Below are 20121 nucleotides of genomic sequence, written 5' to 3' on the forward strand. Positions count from 1 at the left end.
TTCGGTTAACGTCACTCTACGTCACTCAAACGTCAATATGACACATGCACTATGACACTATAACTATGTATATAACGTGCGCACCGCGCAGCCGACCGATCTAGACTGAGATGTAATCCACTTCTCTCGCTATACACTTGCCAAAATATACGTGAAGGATAAAAACGCCATTGTATCACAAACTACGGTACATTAAATTAGGACGAAGTTCGAACGAGGATGGACTTGTTAAGGTAACAAGTTTTGGTGCGTTGTCTTTATTTTTGGGCGGGGTAAAGTGCCTAGTTGGGTTGATTATGTATGGGGGAAACGAAGGTGGCAGTTATTTTACGATACTAATAAAAAACGTCTACGGGAGGAAATTCTATTTTCATTTCATCAGCGTGAGGTCGAAGAAAATTATTTTCCCCTAGATGTTCATTATCGAAAATAATTTTGGAGTTTCGCTGGAAATTTTGGATATTGAAAGTTTGCAGTTGCTCGAGCTGAATTTGGAATTCAAAAGTTGTGCCGAAAAGTTCTTCAGTCTCCGACCAGTCAGTGTTAGTTCAAATCACCCAGAGATCAAAACCAACTGTCTATAAAGTTTACACTGGAGTAGATAGTAAAACTTTTCTAGTTATTGCATTGAGTTATGACAAAACTTTCATACATTTTCATAGATGTGTGATGTGATAAGTTGTTTATGGACTTTAATGATATTGACTTTTTCAACACTTTCACAATTTTTCGTAAAAGTCAGATTTTTCTGTCATTGTAGTAATATTAAAGTTTTTGTGCATTTTAACTTTGTACTTAGTTCACGTACCTACGTTTTTCGTATTCAACCAAGAGTTTCAGAATGGACAATTACATACTAAAGACTTTTCTTTGGCAAAAAGAATTTTAGTTGCACTGTGAGAATCGCTTAAAGAGTTTCTTTGCAATGGATACTGGTACTGAAAATGTTAATATGCATAGCTTCTACCTACTGGTAAAAATTTCAGTTTCTGCTTCTTTGCTAAATGAAGATAAAGGTATGTATTTTTCTAATAGTGCCTGAAATTATATTGAAGCAATATTATTTTTCAAAATAAATTAAAAAGTTTTTAATAACGAAAATCATTAAAACTCATTCATTTCTGTTTTAATGTGCTTTGCTGAAGTTCGGCCTTTTATAAGTGCTTTTAAATAGTTTGCATGGCAAATGGAAATAGTTTTAATTGTATTATCCCATTAAACAGTTATATTAAACAACTGTTTAATGGGTTTAGATTTAGGGTTAGAATAATGTTATAATTTAATTATGTAGTAGTGTCGTTTGTCCCGTAGGTTTTGTACTAAACTTTATACGTGTGCTAAAGAACAGAATTTTGATTGTAATTTCTAAATAAAGAAATATTTTAGATTGGCATGTAGGATAATCGACAAAGAATTAACGTCAATTCCTTTTTTTTTTCAATCTATACTAAAAGTTTTTTTGCTACATACTAGTAGAAGTATCTCTGTGCAAAGTTAAATAAAACATGTAAAGTCCGAAATGTTTCGACTACCAGGAAATTTAAGCCAGCCGCCTAACATTTCCGTGAAAGCTAAATTTTTTTTTTGAAACCCGACGTACCTCTGATATTTTAGCGGTGTATAAAGCAATCTCCTGGGCGGTCCGGTTAGATGGGATTGAATACACAACGAGGGACGAACCCGAATGATTAAAGTAAACACGTCATCACCTTGTGTAGGGCCGCGCTGATTGTGGCCTGAAATTTTTATGTTTGGGGAAGGAGCTGTTTTTTGAGGTTTAATTATTTTATGAGTGAGCTTGGATTAAATAAATTGCAACCCTGAAAGGTCTATGTTCAGCTAAGAATGAACTGTTGGTAAAAAGGAAGCTTAATTAATTAGTGCGAGAACGGTCCTAATGGTATACCTTGGGGAACTCCAAAAGGAAATCAATCAAAATATTGGTTGATAAATTAACAAAATTAAGTGAAAGCACGTGATTGATCTATCGTTACTTACTAGATTGATCTATGGTGCAATTTAGGCTTGGCTAACCCAACAAGGTTAATCTAGAGCAAGTACCTTAAATATGAGGTCAGTCGAACGTCAATGCTCAATATGTTTACAAACCTCTTTGATCTCACCTATATAGCACCACTCGCAAACACTATTTTAGTCACCTCCGTTCCATCCAAAAATACACTTTCAATCTATTCGATTGTGATTTCAAAGCAAGTCATCCGAAACTATTGTGGTTGCTCGCGTCTACGTAATGCATCACTTTAAGAACAGACTCCCGTCATATGTTCCTAGCATGGGCAAGTTTATTACATTGTTACGGACCCAGGCTAAGTTTAAGGTGTTTGTACGACGGATAGCAATCTTGCACAAGTTCCACCAATACTAGGTTATGCTGCGAGGATAGTTAATTACTTCAAAACTGGTGGATGTGCATTGTAGTTATAATGGAGTGAGCGCTAAGCTGTAGTTACAGTTACACTGTTAGATTTGGGTTTAGGGGTTTTATAGGTTTGTGATATTTGAATACAATAACATTTAATCCCGCACCGATGCGTGGGTGCGTGATGAATTCAAAGTTCATTTTCCTTTAATTTGGTAAAAGTGTTACAGTTTTTTTAGCATATCCCAAAAAAGGTTTGTTTTTCAAAAGAAACAAACACGATTCCAATGCTGGGTGCGCAACCCCTACATTTTCCTATGTCTTTTTTTACATATCATTAATCGGCTTAAGGAATACAACACTCGGACCAAGCTTTTTCAGATAACACAAATGTTTGTCCTTATAGGAATCAAACTCGCAACACGTCGAGCACAATAGTAATAACTACACTACTCGGTCACTCGTGCATTTTGCAATGTACTAAGACTCATTCACGCTTAATTACAACGCTTTAACGTTTCGTTCGTGTTCACATCGCAACAGTTAACGAAAGCTTTTAACAATGCCATCATGTGGAACAAAACATAATGTTGGTCAATATTGTATTTGCTTGGTCTGTTTGATCTGTTATGCACCGCTACTGGGCATCTACGTGACTCGGTCTACAACTGCGAATTATGAGCTACGTGCAAATTGCCACTCATTTTCTAAATGTGCGCGAGTGAACTACTGCAATAACGGAATTAAGCTGCGCTCGGGTATATTTTACTACAATTTTTATTCAAATCTGTTTAGACTACAACGTAATTGAGTTACTGAAAGTTTTTGAACTGAACTTTTTTACCGTTCTTTAGTGGATTTTCTTTAGTGTTATGGTAATCTGTGTTACGTGGTACAGTTTATGAAATGAAAGCTTTTTTTATATATGTTTTTAACGGTTTTTCAGCACTTATACCAAAATAAAATTCCCATTGCATGCAATTACTTGACCGTGAACGCCCATTTCTACAGTCAATACTAAGTATTAATGTTAAAATCAAATGGTTTCCAACTCCAAAGCCTTTGTAAAAGCATACAGTACAGGCTAAAATATTAACAGGCCATTTCAAAGCACAGCCATTGCTATACAAAGCAGATTCAAACTGCGTTATAAAATATCATTCAGCATTCCGAATGCACCTACGTTTTAGCATTTATATCGAGGTTAAAAACGATAGAGGATACAAAGCAAACATCGCACTCTCCCCTGTAACGATACATACGCGAGCTTCAATGATAGGACACAGAGTAGAGAACGCATGGAGTATTATGGAGTGTATTAAGTATATAGGTATTATAATTTGTGAAGGTTTAGTGACGATATTAATAATTCTAGAGGTTTTAAATAATTAAGAATATCAGTTATATAATATAATATATATTTGCTTTATTTTAAAACCTAATAGATAAAGTAAATCTGAATAGAGATGCCGATGTAAACTTGAATGATTAATATTTTCAAGTACTTTATAGCAATTGTTGCTGAGTAAATTCATAATAAATTATACTTATTATAATGTTTGGGTTAAATTTTTTGGGTTGTGTCTAATATTTATATCTTGATGTAAATAACGACGTAACTTAATAGGTTTAAGATTGCGCTCAACCAAAAACTATCGTCTCTCTATTATAATGCGTATACTATCCATTAACTTACTACTCTATGGCATTTTTCGTATCACGTCAATAGCTCTTTACGCGCCTACAACTATAATATTTTCGCTTGCAAAAAGTCAATTTCGACCTTAACCCTTTAACATAGAGCACTTATTGAAAGTAAAAGTGTGTTTAACTATGATGGTAAACGCATGTGTTGTTGGTATGTGAGTGGTGTTGTGTATTGAGTGCGTCTGAGTGTTCAGGTGGTAGATTTTATGAGGGAGGTGATTGTATACTTGCGACTTTAAGAACGACCAAGCGATTTGTCGTAAGACGGCTGCAAAAAAATAAGTCTATTTTTCTTCACATTTTGAACAGCCAATGTTATTTTTGCACGATGAAGCCATTTTTTACGTTTGTTAATTGAGAATGATTTATTTTTGTAAGCTTGCTTGGTGCTTCGTCTTACCTACATGAATGCGGTACTTATTTCAAACTGTATCCAGGAATTTTCTTTAACAATAATCAGATAAAAAAAAAATACTTAGGGTATCTTTGAATACGCTGAAAAAATTGCTAGAAATAACTTAAGACAGCCTTTTCCTAGCTTCTCTAACAATTAGAATAAAACCTTTTTCAATCACATTCTTCTAAAACTGTTGCGATTAATCGCAGCACTACACAAGTACATCATCTAGGGAACTGACGGCTCTCGTTTGGGAGGTACACCGCACAAAGTATCGAGTGTTCGATACTCCGATTCAGACAGCATTATAACGAAGTGCGGCGCGACTGGTGTTAAAAGGTTTTCCGAATCATCTCGCGCCTCCCTTTGACTTTTTGAGGTTTGTGTTACATTTCGAAAGCTTCAGATGTTTTGAATCGGAAAGTTGGTTTTTTTTTTATTGAGATAAAGTGTATTCGATTCGGTTTAATAAAAGTATTTGTTTGGGAAATTTTATTGTTTCGTTGAGTGTTCTTAAATGTGAAAAAATCAAAACAGTATATAAAGTCTTACGTCACAGCATTGCGATTAAAAGTTTTATATTTCGCTAGTTTTTATTGTTTACATTCTTGTGATTGACGTAATTGATTCAGTATAAATTAGTATGTATAAGTACGCCAATGGGCTATAATAATAAGTATCATTGTATCTGATCTGTTATAGTATTTTCTCTGAAAGTTGTTTCCAAATACAAGTGTTTTGAGAAAAGGAATCTCTAATATCGCAATTTCACGTACATAATTCAATGTCAATAAAAAACTAGAAATAGATTTAATTTGTTACAACAGATGGAGCCACTGTCAACCATTCCAATGTTCAACTGAAAACATAGATGGCGCTACGGTGTTCATATTATTCATGGACAAACATTGTTTGTATGATGCGAATAGTAAAATTCTCTATTTACAAATCGCAAACGGCAATGTAAAATTCAACCTCGTTGATAATACAAGTGAATTCGCAAAAACGTTACGTGCGAAATATGCATGTATTCGAAATGGTCATACAGTTTAACAAATATTTTCGTTTCGTTTTTTTTTAATAAACGACTCCCGCACAAAGCAATATAATAAAAAATACAAATAAATATAACCAATCCCACGCACAATGACACCCAGACTCAGAACAAGCATTAGTGGATCACACAAATGCTTGTCCTACGCGGGGATCGAAACCGCGACGCGACGCGCACTGTGGGTTTGGCGTGGTGACCTTATCGACTCACGCCATCTCTTCTCCACGCTAAAGAAATGTGCTTAATTTATTCATGATCATTCTATACGGTAAGAAGTATCAATTGCGCCAATAAAAAGGAAAAAAACCTTACATATTACTCTTGCGGCACGTCAATTCTAAATTCAAACTGAAGTAAGAAAATCCTCCTCAGAACGTTTTCAATGGTTACTTTCTTAATGTTTATCTACATTTCCCCCTTAGCTAATAATGGGCTGAAATATATTTTCCGCGTAAAACCAACCTCATGACTATGTAACGAAACTAAAGCTTTTCAGTTTTACCCCAAATGCAGACTGCGGTGTAAAATTAAAGTTTCAGAAGGTCTATTTTTTGATACGCGTTCTCTCTAACGAATTTAATACTTGTGTTACGGGGTGTGACAAACTTTAACATCAAAATACCATACTTCATGTATGTGCTGATGTTAATGACAGCTAGACAGCTAGACATGACAGTTAGAACAAGCATTAAATCACACAAATACTTGTCGTGGGATTATACTTACGACATATATCGCACAGTGGGCTTTACGTAGGCAAAACTCAGCATAATTCAAAATTATCAATAAGTCAAAGTCAGTTGCATTTGTTCAACTGGGTGAAATAGTTTCCAATGTCAAATAACACCAATAAAACCATTTCATTTCATCGGAGCGAAATATTTCCGAGGCGGCAAGAGGAAAATGAAAGATGACAAATTGAACATACTGTCTATGTGACCTTGGTAAATTCCAGATCCATTATGGTATATACAGTAAAATGAACCAATAATGGTTTGATAGTGCCATATAAATATGTGTGTACTACATGAAAAGAGCACGGAGGCGTCCTAGGAAGCAAAGGCGGGACGATCTAAACACTTACCTACCGCGAGAGCTGGTTCCATATGGCCTTCAGAGAATTTTGAAAGGATTTAAGGAAAACCTTTGCCCAGAAGCGACACACAGTGGGCTAGATAAATAAAAAGGAAAAAAATACTAAACTTTCTGTATTCCCCTATGTTGTATCACGGCTGAGTGGCTTAGCTCTGGGCGGTTAACGGGCACCTCTCGCATTCACTTGCAGTACATATTTGACTAGTCAAACTACAGAGATGTCTTGAATGACTTTCTTAGTCTCGGATTTCTTTTAAGAAAAATGTCCGGTTGAAAGTAAAATAAAACTTGGATGAGTTTAAATTATGTGTATTTAACTAACATTTACTTTAGACTTAAGTCAAATTAGAGATATTCAATGTTTTGATTTACGATAATTTAATTCCTATCCTCGTTTATGCATAACGATTATAGACCTGATATTCCTTTAATAAACAAAAGTGAATACATTCTTGAGGAATTCGATACCCCAAAATGATCAACATTCACAAAAAATATATATGTCATTCTTAAATAAAACTAAAATTTATTGTACATTTAAAATACAAACAGATATGATAAAACAGTTAAACGATCTCAAGCAACATAAAGATTAGGTGTTAACTGCCAAACTGACAGGAACAGCAGTGAAATATGTTCCTCAATTGACTCTTACGACTCACAGTCAACAGCTAAAATACTCAATGTCTATTTAATTCAGACTAACGTGGGAATTAACTATCAGAGCCGTTAGTAATTAGGCCATGGGGGACAAGAGCACCGCTGACCTAATAACGTTCAACAAAGCGCAAATATTCTACTGAACGGGTCTTTCAGAAAACATGGTATTGTGATTCATAATCTGTGGTGTGTTGTGAGGGTCTTGCAGTTTCATGCATGGAGCTGAATGCAAGAGGGTTCAGGTTTTATACCAACACAGGTAAATTACAAATGTGACTGTTTCAAAGTTATCTGTGTTAATTATTCTAAGACACCAATGAAAAACGGTGAAATAAAATATCGTGAAGGATCTGATGTCGCCAACCCGCAGTGAGCTAGCTAGTTAATAGTACTAATTTAATCTGAATCAGCTATTATTTGTAAAAGAGTAATAGAATGCTAGCAAAGGCATAGGTAAAGAAAAATAGGTGTTGGTCTCTCGAGAACGAAATGGGCCGATATTTTTAGTTTTCTGTTACACTTTATATGAAACTCAGTAAGAGAGCAAAGAAAGTGGGCCTTAAAGTATATTTATTAATAACAAGTACGGATACTAACAATTCTTAGTTTCTTTCCAATGTTTTTCCAGTATGGAAGAACTTGTCGTAATATTTTCGTCTAAATAAATCTTTGATATTCCATCAGAAACGGATAAAATTGACTAAACAAGAGAAAACTCAACCTCTTTCCTAATTGTATTGCCAGAATCTCCAACTTTCGACCAACGATCCTTCTTCTCAAGCACTACCAGTATATTAAACACACAACGAGCCAGATATCAGAGAAATCTTTAAATCTATCTCTCAGTCCTCGAAACTCTTCAGAACTATACCAGGGAAATATTAAAAAATAAGTAGAAGCGGTTTTACCGGTGCATTCATGCGAAATAAAAGCGTTCGCGCGTACGAAAGTCAACCGAGGTAGCTGAATACCTACCAGCCTTATATACGCTGAATTAATCTTTGAGAGGATTTCTAAAGGAACTTTTCAGTTTAGGTTTTAAAGCTAGTGCGAGATTTTGATGGCTTCGTTTTTTGTTGATGCGATATTTTCTTTGACATAGAATTAAATTTGGTAGGTCATTTTTAGTTGATTACTATTGAAATGAAATGAAGAAAAAATAACATTTAAGTCATGCTAAAAGACCTAAACAGAACCATTCGTGGATCATGGAGACGCTTTTCGTACGCGGGCTCGAACCTACGATACATTGCCCACAGTGAGTGGTGATACAACCAGTCAGCTGCGGCTCCATTCAGCCAAATAGTTATGATTACTGGTATTGTTCAACCAGCAATCTTTTGCTAGATTTCTGTTCGACTGTTAGGTTTGCGTAGAAATAAAGAACAACAAAGTCGTTTGCATTAGGTACATTATAATTCAAACCTGAATAAATAATAAAAAACCCATTTCGAATATCTGAAAGGTGAAAAATTTGAATATTTTAATATTGCGAGGTGGAAAAATAAAATAAACGGCATTGATGCAATAGCGTCATAAAATATTTGATCCGGACACCCAAATTCGAATTTTAAAATATTGATGCCCCAGTAAAAATGCGGAACTATCTGTTTTAAATATTTGACAACGGTAGATAAATGTGTGTTTGTGATAAATCTATGACGTTATATTGTAATAACTCACATAAAACAACACAGATTTAGGTTGTTTGGTTTCGTTGATGCAACTAATACAATTTTACAACCATGTCCTGTTTCTGATCATTAAGCTTCTACTCAAATGACAGAAAAAATATTTAAGTATGGTAATTATATGTTTGATACTATATGAGATGAAGCTCTTCCAAATAGCTGTCAATCAACAATAATTCTAAAATCTTCAAGCATACGACCAGTTTTAGCAGAGCTCAATATACTCGGGTGCACTTTCTGTATTTTGTATTACACTGTTTATTTAAAATCTTATAGAGCATACCTAAATAACAATGAATACTCGAACTGTCTAAATAAAACTTAATAATTGCCACCGCTTCAAGTTTGTGAAGTATTTACGCGATAATTTTCAAATCCGTGCAAACTACAGCAGTAAGCACTAAGTTATGAAACTTGCACGATGCATGCGACATCTGTAAACTAAACTGCTAGATTTGATATGCAAACGTGGCCTCATATAGCCAAACTTTTCGACTAAGTTTTGCTACCTGGGAATTCCTTAGGGCTGCCTCATTGCAAGTGTTTTTAACTAAGTAGAGAATACAATATTTATTTGTATGATCAAGAAATGTGGGGAAGGTTAAAATAGAATCATAGGAAAGAGATGAAATGTAGAAAGGCTACATAAAAATAGATTGATTAAATAACTAATGAAACTTACATAACCTTTGAAATGTTAAGAAAAACTCAGTTTGTTTTTATGTTTTACTTACAATTTTGTAAACACGTGTCACATTTGAAATCAAAATCATTTGCAAGAAAATCAAGCAATAGGGAAACTTAAAACCTATAGAGTTTATATTCAGAGAAAACTGACAACCCTAATAACAATATCTCGGACGGTTATGACCACGACGTAGTTTGTAGGAACGCAAAAACTGACGCCACACGATCTGAAGTTTTATCTCATCCCATAAGCACTGGGAGGCTAATGGGGACACGTTATTTGAATTTAGGAACTTAAAAATTTAAGGAAATAAAAGTTACAGTTACAAAATTTTCGTTTGAAGAGATATAAAATGATGAATTAAGGATAGTCTTAGTACACAGACAAAAATATTTGACCATTTTGAATTTGAACTACTTATTAATTCACTAACCTAATAAGGAATTTCCAAAATCCATTGGCGATGGTTAGGAAAAAAAAACGAAGCATTAATATTTTTTTTTGCCAGGATGAAAAGACAAAAACAAACAATCATTCGATTTCGAATAGCGCAAACTCTCGCATGATTAATCGTCGAAAAATAATCCAATGTATACAAAAGGGATCTGAAATATTCAGGTACATAACCGGGTTGGTATTTCGGTTGTACGATAACTTAACTCGGTCACTCAATGTTGAAAACAGACGCGAAATAATAAATGTTACTCGTATTGTGGATCAACTGCTTTAATTATGGATATATTTAGTTACACATATTAAAGCTTGCTTGATTGTAGAGGGATTCAGCGTCGTAAAGTTGCGTTTTAGTTTTTGATGTCTGATTTGTATTTCTGTCATTTGTTCCTATAGTGAATTATTAGCCTTACTATGGACTTTTAAGACGGATTATCACAAAAATGTGGTAGCGAAACATTATGCGTGCGAAGCATTATGCTTCTTCGAAGTTAGCAGACGTCGTTGACGTTTAGCATTTTTACGAAACCAAAGACACCTTCAGCTGTAACGACTAAAACCGAAAATTTGAGGTTTAAATTTTTACCAAAGACAAGCTTACAGCTTATCATCAACACCACATAAACCCTGAAATATGAACGGTCTCATTATGAAAGCCGGAAAACAGAGCGAAAATGCTTTACCATTTTGTATGGTCATCAAATTAAAATGTCACGAGTAATTTCTCGGCTTTGTTCCCCCAACGACTGAGCAGTATGTCTCGTGCATTGTTAACCCAAAACTTAGCGACAGAATTTTGTTTATCTGTCTCTAGTAAAGGCGGCTTTGTTTGCTAAGGCACGATAAAATGGGGACGCGTTACCCCCTGTACAAGTTTTCTGGGTATATTCGCTGTCGACTTTGGTTTGGATATTTACGTGTTTTTATTGTAAACTTTAATTTGGGATTATAATATTTTAAAGCTGTTTTGCTTGTTATAATCTAATTTATTAAAGTTATTACTATGAACATGAGAACAGCCAGGCTTGATTCAATAGAATCATTAGATGATCGAAGGAGATGCCTTGTTGATGCGTATTTGAGTTCCATAATGCTATCCTTCCGAAATTTTCTCTCTTGAGTTACTTGAATTATTATCGTTTCTTAGCCGAGAACAAAACTATCTCAGTCAGTCCGTTTGCTAAGCTGTATATAAAGCACCATAAACTAAAAGACTATAACTCAAAAAACGGAAATTTAAAAAGATAATCGAGGTTAAGAAAATCAAAACAGGTAGGTTATTTCATAATTTCAGTGGTGAAATGAAGTATTTTTTTAGCTATAGTATTACTTTACTGGTTTTCAATGCTCCATTTTTTGCCGTCAAGATCACCGATAGGATACCACCCAAATATAAATTTGGTGCCAAATAAGGCCGATCTTTCGGTACATTCTCATGACACAGGTAAGGAGTATAAAACTTGCTTGTTTGGAAGAATTTCTTAACACACGAACTGCCTTCGTACATTCCCTAATGTTATTTTAGTTAACGTTACCAAAATTTTGTGGTTGTACAGAAAGGAAGAAAACGGAGTCATCACAAAAAATACCATGTCGTTTTCCTTGACACGCCTTCTTGTCTAACCCCGGAACAGAGCAAATAGTAGGGTTTTTGGTAAGCATCCTTTAATGGTTCAAGCCTCTGGTGATTTAGTAACTTTTTTCTAGATTTTTTAAATTTATTACGTTTATAATTTTATGAGTTGGATACTTATAAAAATATACTTCAAAGAAGATAATAATTGGTTCCTATTTTCTTATTCTTGTTTTCGAAAACAATATCTACATACATGATCTGTTTTGAAACGATATGAAAAAGATATTTGAAAGAAATAGATACCATAATGAAGTGAAAAGTGTTCGCTTTATTGAAATGAAACTACTTTTACGGATTTTATCGCGGTTTCGAAGGTGTCGAAACGTCAGGAACTAAAATCAAACATTAAACCGCGATAAAATCCATAAAAGTAGTTTCTTTTCGATGTCTAACATTCGCGTAAACCTAAGAAATCACTGTGTTCGCTTTAAATAATATACCTACTATTTCTTAAAATCATTTTATAGCGAAGCTCAGAGAACTTTAAAGACAACTCTAAGTATTCTTTATTTCATGTACAAGTTGTTATACAAATAGAAATCTGATTAAATAAATATTTATATCTACTATTTAAGTCTCAAGACAGTTATTCTATAAAATCTTAAGTCTTTTGTTTTCTTTCAATTTAAATGAATTGTCTTCTAACGCCCTTCACGCGAATGATTAATGTTTTTCAGAATTGCAATTCTATTGTTTAACATAATGCTTTTGTATTTATTTAAAGTGGTTAGAAATTAATGTTTCTTCAAATGATTGGCTGTCTAAATCCCTCTTCAGTAATTGTATGAGACGAGGACTGAGGATTATTATAATACCTACCTTAAAATATTATTTGTGCCTTTGATAAATAATGATGTCTTTCTTTTCTTTAAAATTAAATAAAATGTCTCGAGCTTAACGTCCTTTTTAGACTTCGAAGTTAGCGAAGTTTTATTTTATTTTCATTAGAAACTTTTTCCAAAGCTGTTTATCCTAGCTGAAAGATTAAAGAAAAACGAAACAAAAAGAAAGCTAGAAAAAACAAATAAAACATTTTACTGGATTCCCCTTTAAACTGTATTCTGTATTTTTGTTTGTTCAGCATTTTATACTCATAGAATCGATAATTACATAAACAAGTTGGTGCAGTAGGATTAGAAACTTTCTAACTCCGCGTTACTTCAAGTTAATAGAAAAGTTTCAATGGTTGCTACTAAGGGATCTTTGTACCCAACTGTTGCAAACTGAGGGTTGTTTCAAACGGTTTTTTAAACGTATTAAAACTTTTTTATTGGTTGTAAAGTGACAGAATTATTTTTTTACGAACGTAAACAATATCACGTTCTTTTTGTAAAATTTTCTCCTTGGAGATGTTTTGGGTAAGTGAAGATGCTATGTACTAAGGATTCAGTCGATCGATAAACTGTCTTTCGTGATCTTACATCTAAAATAATTAACAATTCAATATAAACATTATTGAAAGAAAAATGTATAAAAATTATACTCACGTGAAAAGCACCTCGAATCAAAGGACCAGCTTGGCCCACGTACAAAGTCGAAGCAGAATCGAAGACCAGCTCCAGAGGATTCCTCTTCACAACGACGGTATCAAACTCGTGGCAATTCAGGAACAGCGTGACATTATCAGTCGTAACCCTCAAAGCAAACCTACTCCACTTCTTCGCAAACGACGGAACAACAAACGACGCTATCGTTTGAGATAAAGCATAAATATTAGCGTCCGTGTACAGCAGAGAAATGTTCGTCAAACCAGGGCCAGACGGGATCAACTGCACCCCTAACTGAACAACAGTTTCCAAAGGGTTGACGACTGAGAATAAAAATCCGCCATCTTTGTTTGCCGGTCTCACTGTAGCTGTTATGGAGTATTCCGCGTACAGTTTCTCTGGCATGAACAGGCGGTAAGGTGACTTGATATCGGAGCCGGGCATCAGGCCGTAAGCTGGAAACCCGTCGAGTCCTTCATCGAAATATTGCGTTTTCGGATTACTGAACGGTACTCCAATCGCGTGCAGCAAGTCGTATTCGGGAATATCTGGAAAATAGAAATTGATTGGTAAGAAACTGTATGATATCTTGTACATGTAGCTATTGATGTAGATAGTAACCAGCTGTACAGGTGAAAGATGATGTAGTTAAAACATATTTTGCATGCATAATGAAATAACAATTAAATATCGCTCATTATTCCCGGGCCTATAGCTAAACCCGACCAAAAATACGCAATTGCACGTTAATGCGCGTTGATCAAAAATCATTCAACTTTAGAATTTGAATCATATTTAAATATATAAGTAATGTTTCATGTTATTTATTAATATTTCGCACATGCCTATGTCTATAACATAATGAGATACTCAAGATTTTAAAAGGGCGGCTTTATACTTAGATCTAACAAAAAATACCAATGATTTTTATTTATTCAATTTCATTACTGAAATAGTTGAGACTCCTTTAAAATTCTGCAGGGTGGTGCAGTTAAATGCAACTAAGTAAATTTATACTCGACTCTCTCAGGCTGAGTGGCTTTAATATGGATTTCTGGGACGATAATCGTTATTCCAGTGACATAAAAGTTATACCGCTATAAAATTCCAAACGTAAAGAACCTCAAACGTCTATAAACTGTGACTCTTCGATCTTAAGTACTCTATATAATAAACCTTTGTTTTGTTCAAACTTTTATTTATTAACCAGTTCAGCAAATTCCCTTTCAATAGAGATACATTAAGATCATAATATATTATTATGATAGAAAGGGCTAACAACGTCACTTGCCGGTAAAAACTGGACTGATACGTTGCGTCACACCAACTTCATATGTTGTTTAGGTGATAAAAGAAGGACTAATTCGATTTTAGTCAAATATCTTACCATATAATTTCAGCCTAGAGAACGTTAAAAGCTGGTTAAGTAAGCTGGGATATATTTCCATTAAAATCGAAAAATCTTTATCTCATTGTTTATTTTTATTAGACTCCATTACCTAGACATTTTCTTTAATACTAGAGCTACAAAAGTTGATAAAGACGATTCTCTTAAAATTATGAATGTTGGCTTCACCAAAAATTTAACAAGTTTCACACTGTCCAGCATTACTTTAGTTTCAGGAACTGGAAACCCATATTCTGTTTTTAATTCAACCACCATTACGAAAAGCACGCCAGTAAGTAGACTCTAAGGCTGAGTGGTATTATTGCGGGCCTGAAAACCTTAAACGTTATTCCAGCAACATTTAAAAATAGCGGAGTTAATGCCCTGAAAAAGAAACTAGCTTCGACGCTGAAATTGTATTACTAAGTGTCGATCGATTAAATGGGTTTCCATTAATGCCGGGGCTATTTTTAGATACAGGCTATCGTAGTTTCTAGACGCTGCAATTGAGGCAGACAATTTACATAATTTTGTAGTTTGATAATCGACTTCGAGTCCTTATGCGGAATATCCTTTGACTGTTGTATTTAAGTTTTATTTCGCACTATCTTTTTTAGGCTACAAATCGTATATGTTCCGTCGGGAACATAAAGTCGGGATAAAATATTGTGTGAGTTAAACCTGGTTATAAACTTTACTATCTGTGAACCAAGTTTCGTCTAAATCTGTTTAGTGGTTTTTGTGTGAAAGAGGAACAAACATCCATACATACAAACTTTCGCGTTTATAATATTAGGAAGGAAGAATCTCTTAAATGAAAACAGAATATAATATACCTTATATTTTCGTCCCTGACCTATCACAGTGTGTTGTTCTATTATTCGTGTCTTCTACCTGTTATTTTATTTCTCCTTCTCACGGCGATCATCTTTCACACCATCCCTCCATGTCAATAAAACAACACTTTAATGTGTGTATAATGTGAACATTTCAGTTGATTATACTTCCCTGTTCTTTCTTATAATAGTACTACCTTACCAACAGAAATTATCCATAGCCCGGGGACGATTGCCTCATTAATATATAATTTCTGCTCCACATTTTACACATTACCTTGTGCATTTTAAAACAACGATCTTCCAAATGTTTTGCGAATAAACGGAGCCCTTTCCAACGTAGCCCTAAATAATTCAGATTCCTCCTCAACTCGAGTGTACTTCGTACATGCAAAATATTTTCCGGAAATTTCTAGTCCACTTCACAGTAGTCAGAACAAAATATTCGTAACGCGTTGCAAGGAACACATAACAGAGATACTTTAGACTTTATGAATACCATATTAGGTATGTTAGGTGATACTAGTACCTGATATAGTATTAGGTTTATCAGCTAATATTTGTGAATACTATATTAGATAGTATTGGTAATATTAATACCTAATATTATAATTATGGTGGGTTATAACCACGATAAACGAATGTCTCAGAAAAAATAACCGCTGTAGCCCAAACTAATGTATAGTAAGTACCTACTTAATAAAGAAGTATTCAGTTCTTATGTAATACTAGAACTTAATATATTTTGACTTGACGCATGACAAATACGGTATTCTAGAAAAAAGAGCTGGTTTTGATGACAAAACTGATGCAAATACCAAGTAAGTATTGGTAGGATTCAAAAATACATATGTATATACAATAGATTTTTTTAATTATATAAATTCCGATAAATATACAAAAACAAAGTCCTTCCACCAGAATATTGTATTAAAAAGGTAACTTCAGGTCACCAAGCAGAAGTATAAATAACGGTGATTTGAATCCAAATTCCTAATGTTACTTTTGAATTTGTACGAATGTTCCTCAAAGTTAAATACAACTCCAGGAATCGAATTATGGATTACGTTTCATTGATTTATTAGATTTGTTTGTTGTCACTGTAGGTACGTTATTTCTTCTTCTATTTTACTTCATTTTTCCTAATACTGATTACTGATAATGATACAACCGACTTCAAAGAAATCGGCTCCATTGACTGATATTTTAAGTTTGTAAATTAAAAATAATCAACAAAGACGTTTACTCAGTCCGAAGTTATAAGGCAACAATTGCTACCTTCCTTTGTCAAATCGATTGACAAGAACAATCAGTTTAGGACATGCTCTACTAAATATATTAGCTTAACAATATGTTGTTTTTGATAATAAAGGCAATGTTGAATCTACATGTACCATGAAGATCAGTGGTTATAAAATTCCGTCTTTAGAAACTATATACGCATGTACTACAACTAATATCGCAATTTAGAAAGGACGTTTATATAACACCAGAAGTATGTTACCTACTAAAGTACTAAACAAATAGTAAACAAGTCGCGCTGCAAACGGTAGAACGATTAATGAGTCACAAATGCATGCGACGCGCGTAACTCTTATACATAGTTACATATATTTGCATGCCTCTTGCCGCTTCCCGTCTCCACTATATGTTCCCAAGAGAACCTAGCTCTTTATGCTAATAAGTGAACTCTATAGATTGGGAGCATTTTTTTTAACCTTTAAAAGGACACACCAAGATTATTTGCCTCTTTTTTGCTCCGATGCAAAAATGAAAAACTATTAAAGGTATGCCAGTGTTTTTAGATATGTTTGCTTTTAATTGGTTAAGCCATTTGGAAGTTGTATGGGTCGAAAGTTTTTATTTACAGTTTTAATTTTACCTTACTTCATACTAATGTCTCAAATTCTTCATCAATCAATCAATTTAGCCTAATGACGTCCACTGCTGGATATTGCCTAAACCAAGTTGCGCTTATGAAAATAGGTTTGAAATTAGACACAAGTAATTAAGCAGAATAGGCGATTGAATAGGTACTCCAAGAAAAATGAAAATCTCCAAAATAAGCTGTGTAGTTTTTTCTTCATTTCATTATTTTCTTATACTCCTCCAACACAATTTCCTATACCTAAAGAAGTTTCTCTTGATATCGAACGTCAAAAGCTTTGAAAAACGTTTTAGATTTGATGAAAAAACGTCTGATACTCTTTCAATTTGTTGCGATACAAGAATTCCTCGGGGTTACTTGAGAATGCTATTACGTCATGAGAGCAATTTCTAGTTGGTATTCTGTCTATCAAAATTGTTAGAAAAGTTACATATAGAATATTGTTAAATAGCACTATTTTATTTCTTACTTTTCTAGTTAATATATTCTTTAGAAATCAATATTCACAGATTAAGGAAGGCTGTTTTTGAATTGCTTTAGAGAACCAGAAAATATTTTGGCTAAAATTTCCCATGCAATCTATTTAAATGAGAGCATCAAAGAAAATCATAGTTGGACAGAGTTATGTAATGAAAAATGTTTAGAACAAGACTGCTAACAAGAACATAAAACAATCATTAAAATAGAACAGAAATCTCGTCCGCGCCATTTCAAAATATCACCAGCGTAATGACAGGCAATACTTTTGATCATACTCATAGGAGCCTCAAACTAACTGCCGCTCAGAGTATACTAAAACATAAAATTAAATACTCTACTGTATTCTACGAAGCAAGGCACTTTTCATACGAATTGTTTGAAACGCCAAGACAATTAACGCTCGACGATTTTCTCCGCTTTGTATAGTAAATGGCGCAGTTAAAACGATTGCGGTTCTGAGAATAGGGATGAACATTTCAAACGACGCAATATAGGTTTATCATCGGTGTGTAATTACGTAGCATGTGTCTCTACATTTTATACTACTGTATGAGCATGAGCTAGCTGTAAGCTTACTTATACGGTCGTATCATAGAAATATCTTGATGCTCGGATAGCCGAGTGGTATGTCGTGATACGACACCACGGTTTGGCGTGCTGACTTGCGCGAGGCTTCAGTCCCCGCGCAGGACAAGCATTTGTGTGATCTTCAAATGTTTGTTCCCAGTCTGGTTGTCTTTGTGCATGTGACTTCGATGATGAAATTCTTTCCCGGGAGAAACATTTGCCATTAGTTTAAAAAATTAAGAAAACGCAGCGGTTAGGAATCGTATAGATTGTGATGTTTTTTTTTTAATATGTTTCTTTGTGACTAGTTTCTTTTTAGCACTATGTGATGTGCTGCATGTTTTATGAAAGTGTTAACAGTTTTGGTAATCCATTCTGTAAATAAAGTTAACCTTATTTAAAACTCCAAAAAAGTTAATATCAAAATGCTATAAAAGAAAGTTAAGCAAGAAACATTGAAGACTTCACGGTCAGAGTCATAGTACACACATAATATGGTAAAATTATGCTTATGCCTAATTTGTTTCGAGTTGAGTTATGCTCCTGGACTTAGAAACCAACATATAATATATAGAATATATTAAATCTAATCTGAGCCTTAATACAGATATCAGTATAATTATTACAGTAAGCTCAAAGGCTTTAACATAAAGCCCTATTCAGCTCAAAAATGATCGGACCATCCAGTATCGACAGTCTTGTATAGAGCTGAAGCTGAAACTAACCACTGCCGTAATGGCAATAGGGATTGTACATAATGGATGGACGGTATCGGCTATTCGATAGTTAGGCTAGATGGACTCAGATTTTAGGTCTCAATAATGGACGTTTTATAAAGTTCTAGATGTAGCTTTGACTAATAGATGAGCATTGGTAGTGATATATAAGTGGATAAGGAATTATTGCTAATAATAGAAGAGATGAAAAGCGTAATGGATTCGTTTTTAGGAAAGGTGACGTTGCGTTCCCAAAGTTTGAAAAACGGAATCTAGGCAGATGTCATTTTCCTGGTCCCCCTATCAATTACAAAAAGAAAATACAAATAGAGTTCAAGCAAAGGTTTTTAGTCAGAAATTGGTGTCTGGGTTGTCGTTGGAACCCACAAATATTCTATTTTTTTCCGTATATTTGTATGGAACCCTTAGTGACAGGAGTCCGACTCGTACTGACCAGTTTTGTAATTTACATAAACAAGTGTTTATATCAGTATTTTATGTGTATATATATATTAATGGCATAATCACAATAAATTGCATGCTCATTAAAATTAATGTGTTTTTAGCAACTTCTTTACTAAAAAACTAATTAATTAAAAATAACCGTGCAGTTCTCTTACCGGTGTTTTTAAGTAAGACTGTTCATAAAATATATTCATTCGATCGTTAAACAAACTTAAGACGATAATAACTACAAATAATTACCCGAATGAACCAAATCATCATTGGAATTTTAAGTCGAAATGCTCTGTCAGAGCTAATGTCAGAATCAAAGTAAGAAAAACATTCCAAAATTTGTTAAAGTCAGCTTATCATCACTTGAGGATTAATGAATACTGGTTAAGTGTGAGTCACACTCCCAACTCTAGGTATTCCGTACAAAAGGTAAAGAAAACCCAATTCAGAACAAAAATTGACAACTATCGATTTTATGACCGTAATAGAACTTGCTTAACCTCAATATTCATTTTCACCTCCTGTGAAAATTTTAACTATCTA

At 34.0% G+C, this 20121-nt stretch overlaps 1 protein-coding gene across 1 annotated transcript in view; it reads right to left on the minus strand.

Moving 5' to 3' along the window:
• LOC113497191 (collagen alpha-1(XVIII) chain-like) overlaps positions 1–20121 on the minus strand; it is a 77751-nt gene that overhangs the window by 54773 nt on the left and 2857 nt on the right. The window contains exon 2 of the mRNA XM_026876617.1: positions 13249–13796. Coding sequence (XP_026732418.1) covers positions 13249–13796 — 548 coding nt within the window. The remainder of the gene's footprint in view (positions 1–13248; positions 13797–20121) is intronic.

The sequence above is a fragment of the Trichoplusia ni genome, chromosome 1 (genome assembly GCF_003590095.1).
Source record: "Trichoplusia ni isolate ovarian cell line Hi5 chromosome 1, tn1, whole genome shotgun sequence".
Lineage (NCBI taxonomy): Eukaryota > Metazoa > Arthropoda > Insecta > Lepidoptera > Noctuidae > Trichoplusia > Trichoplusia ni.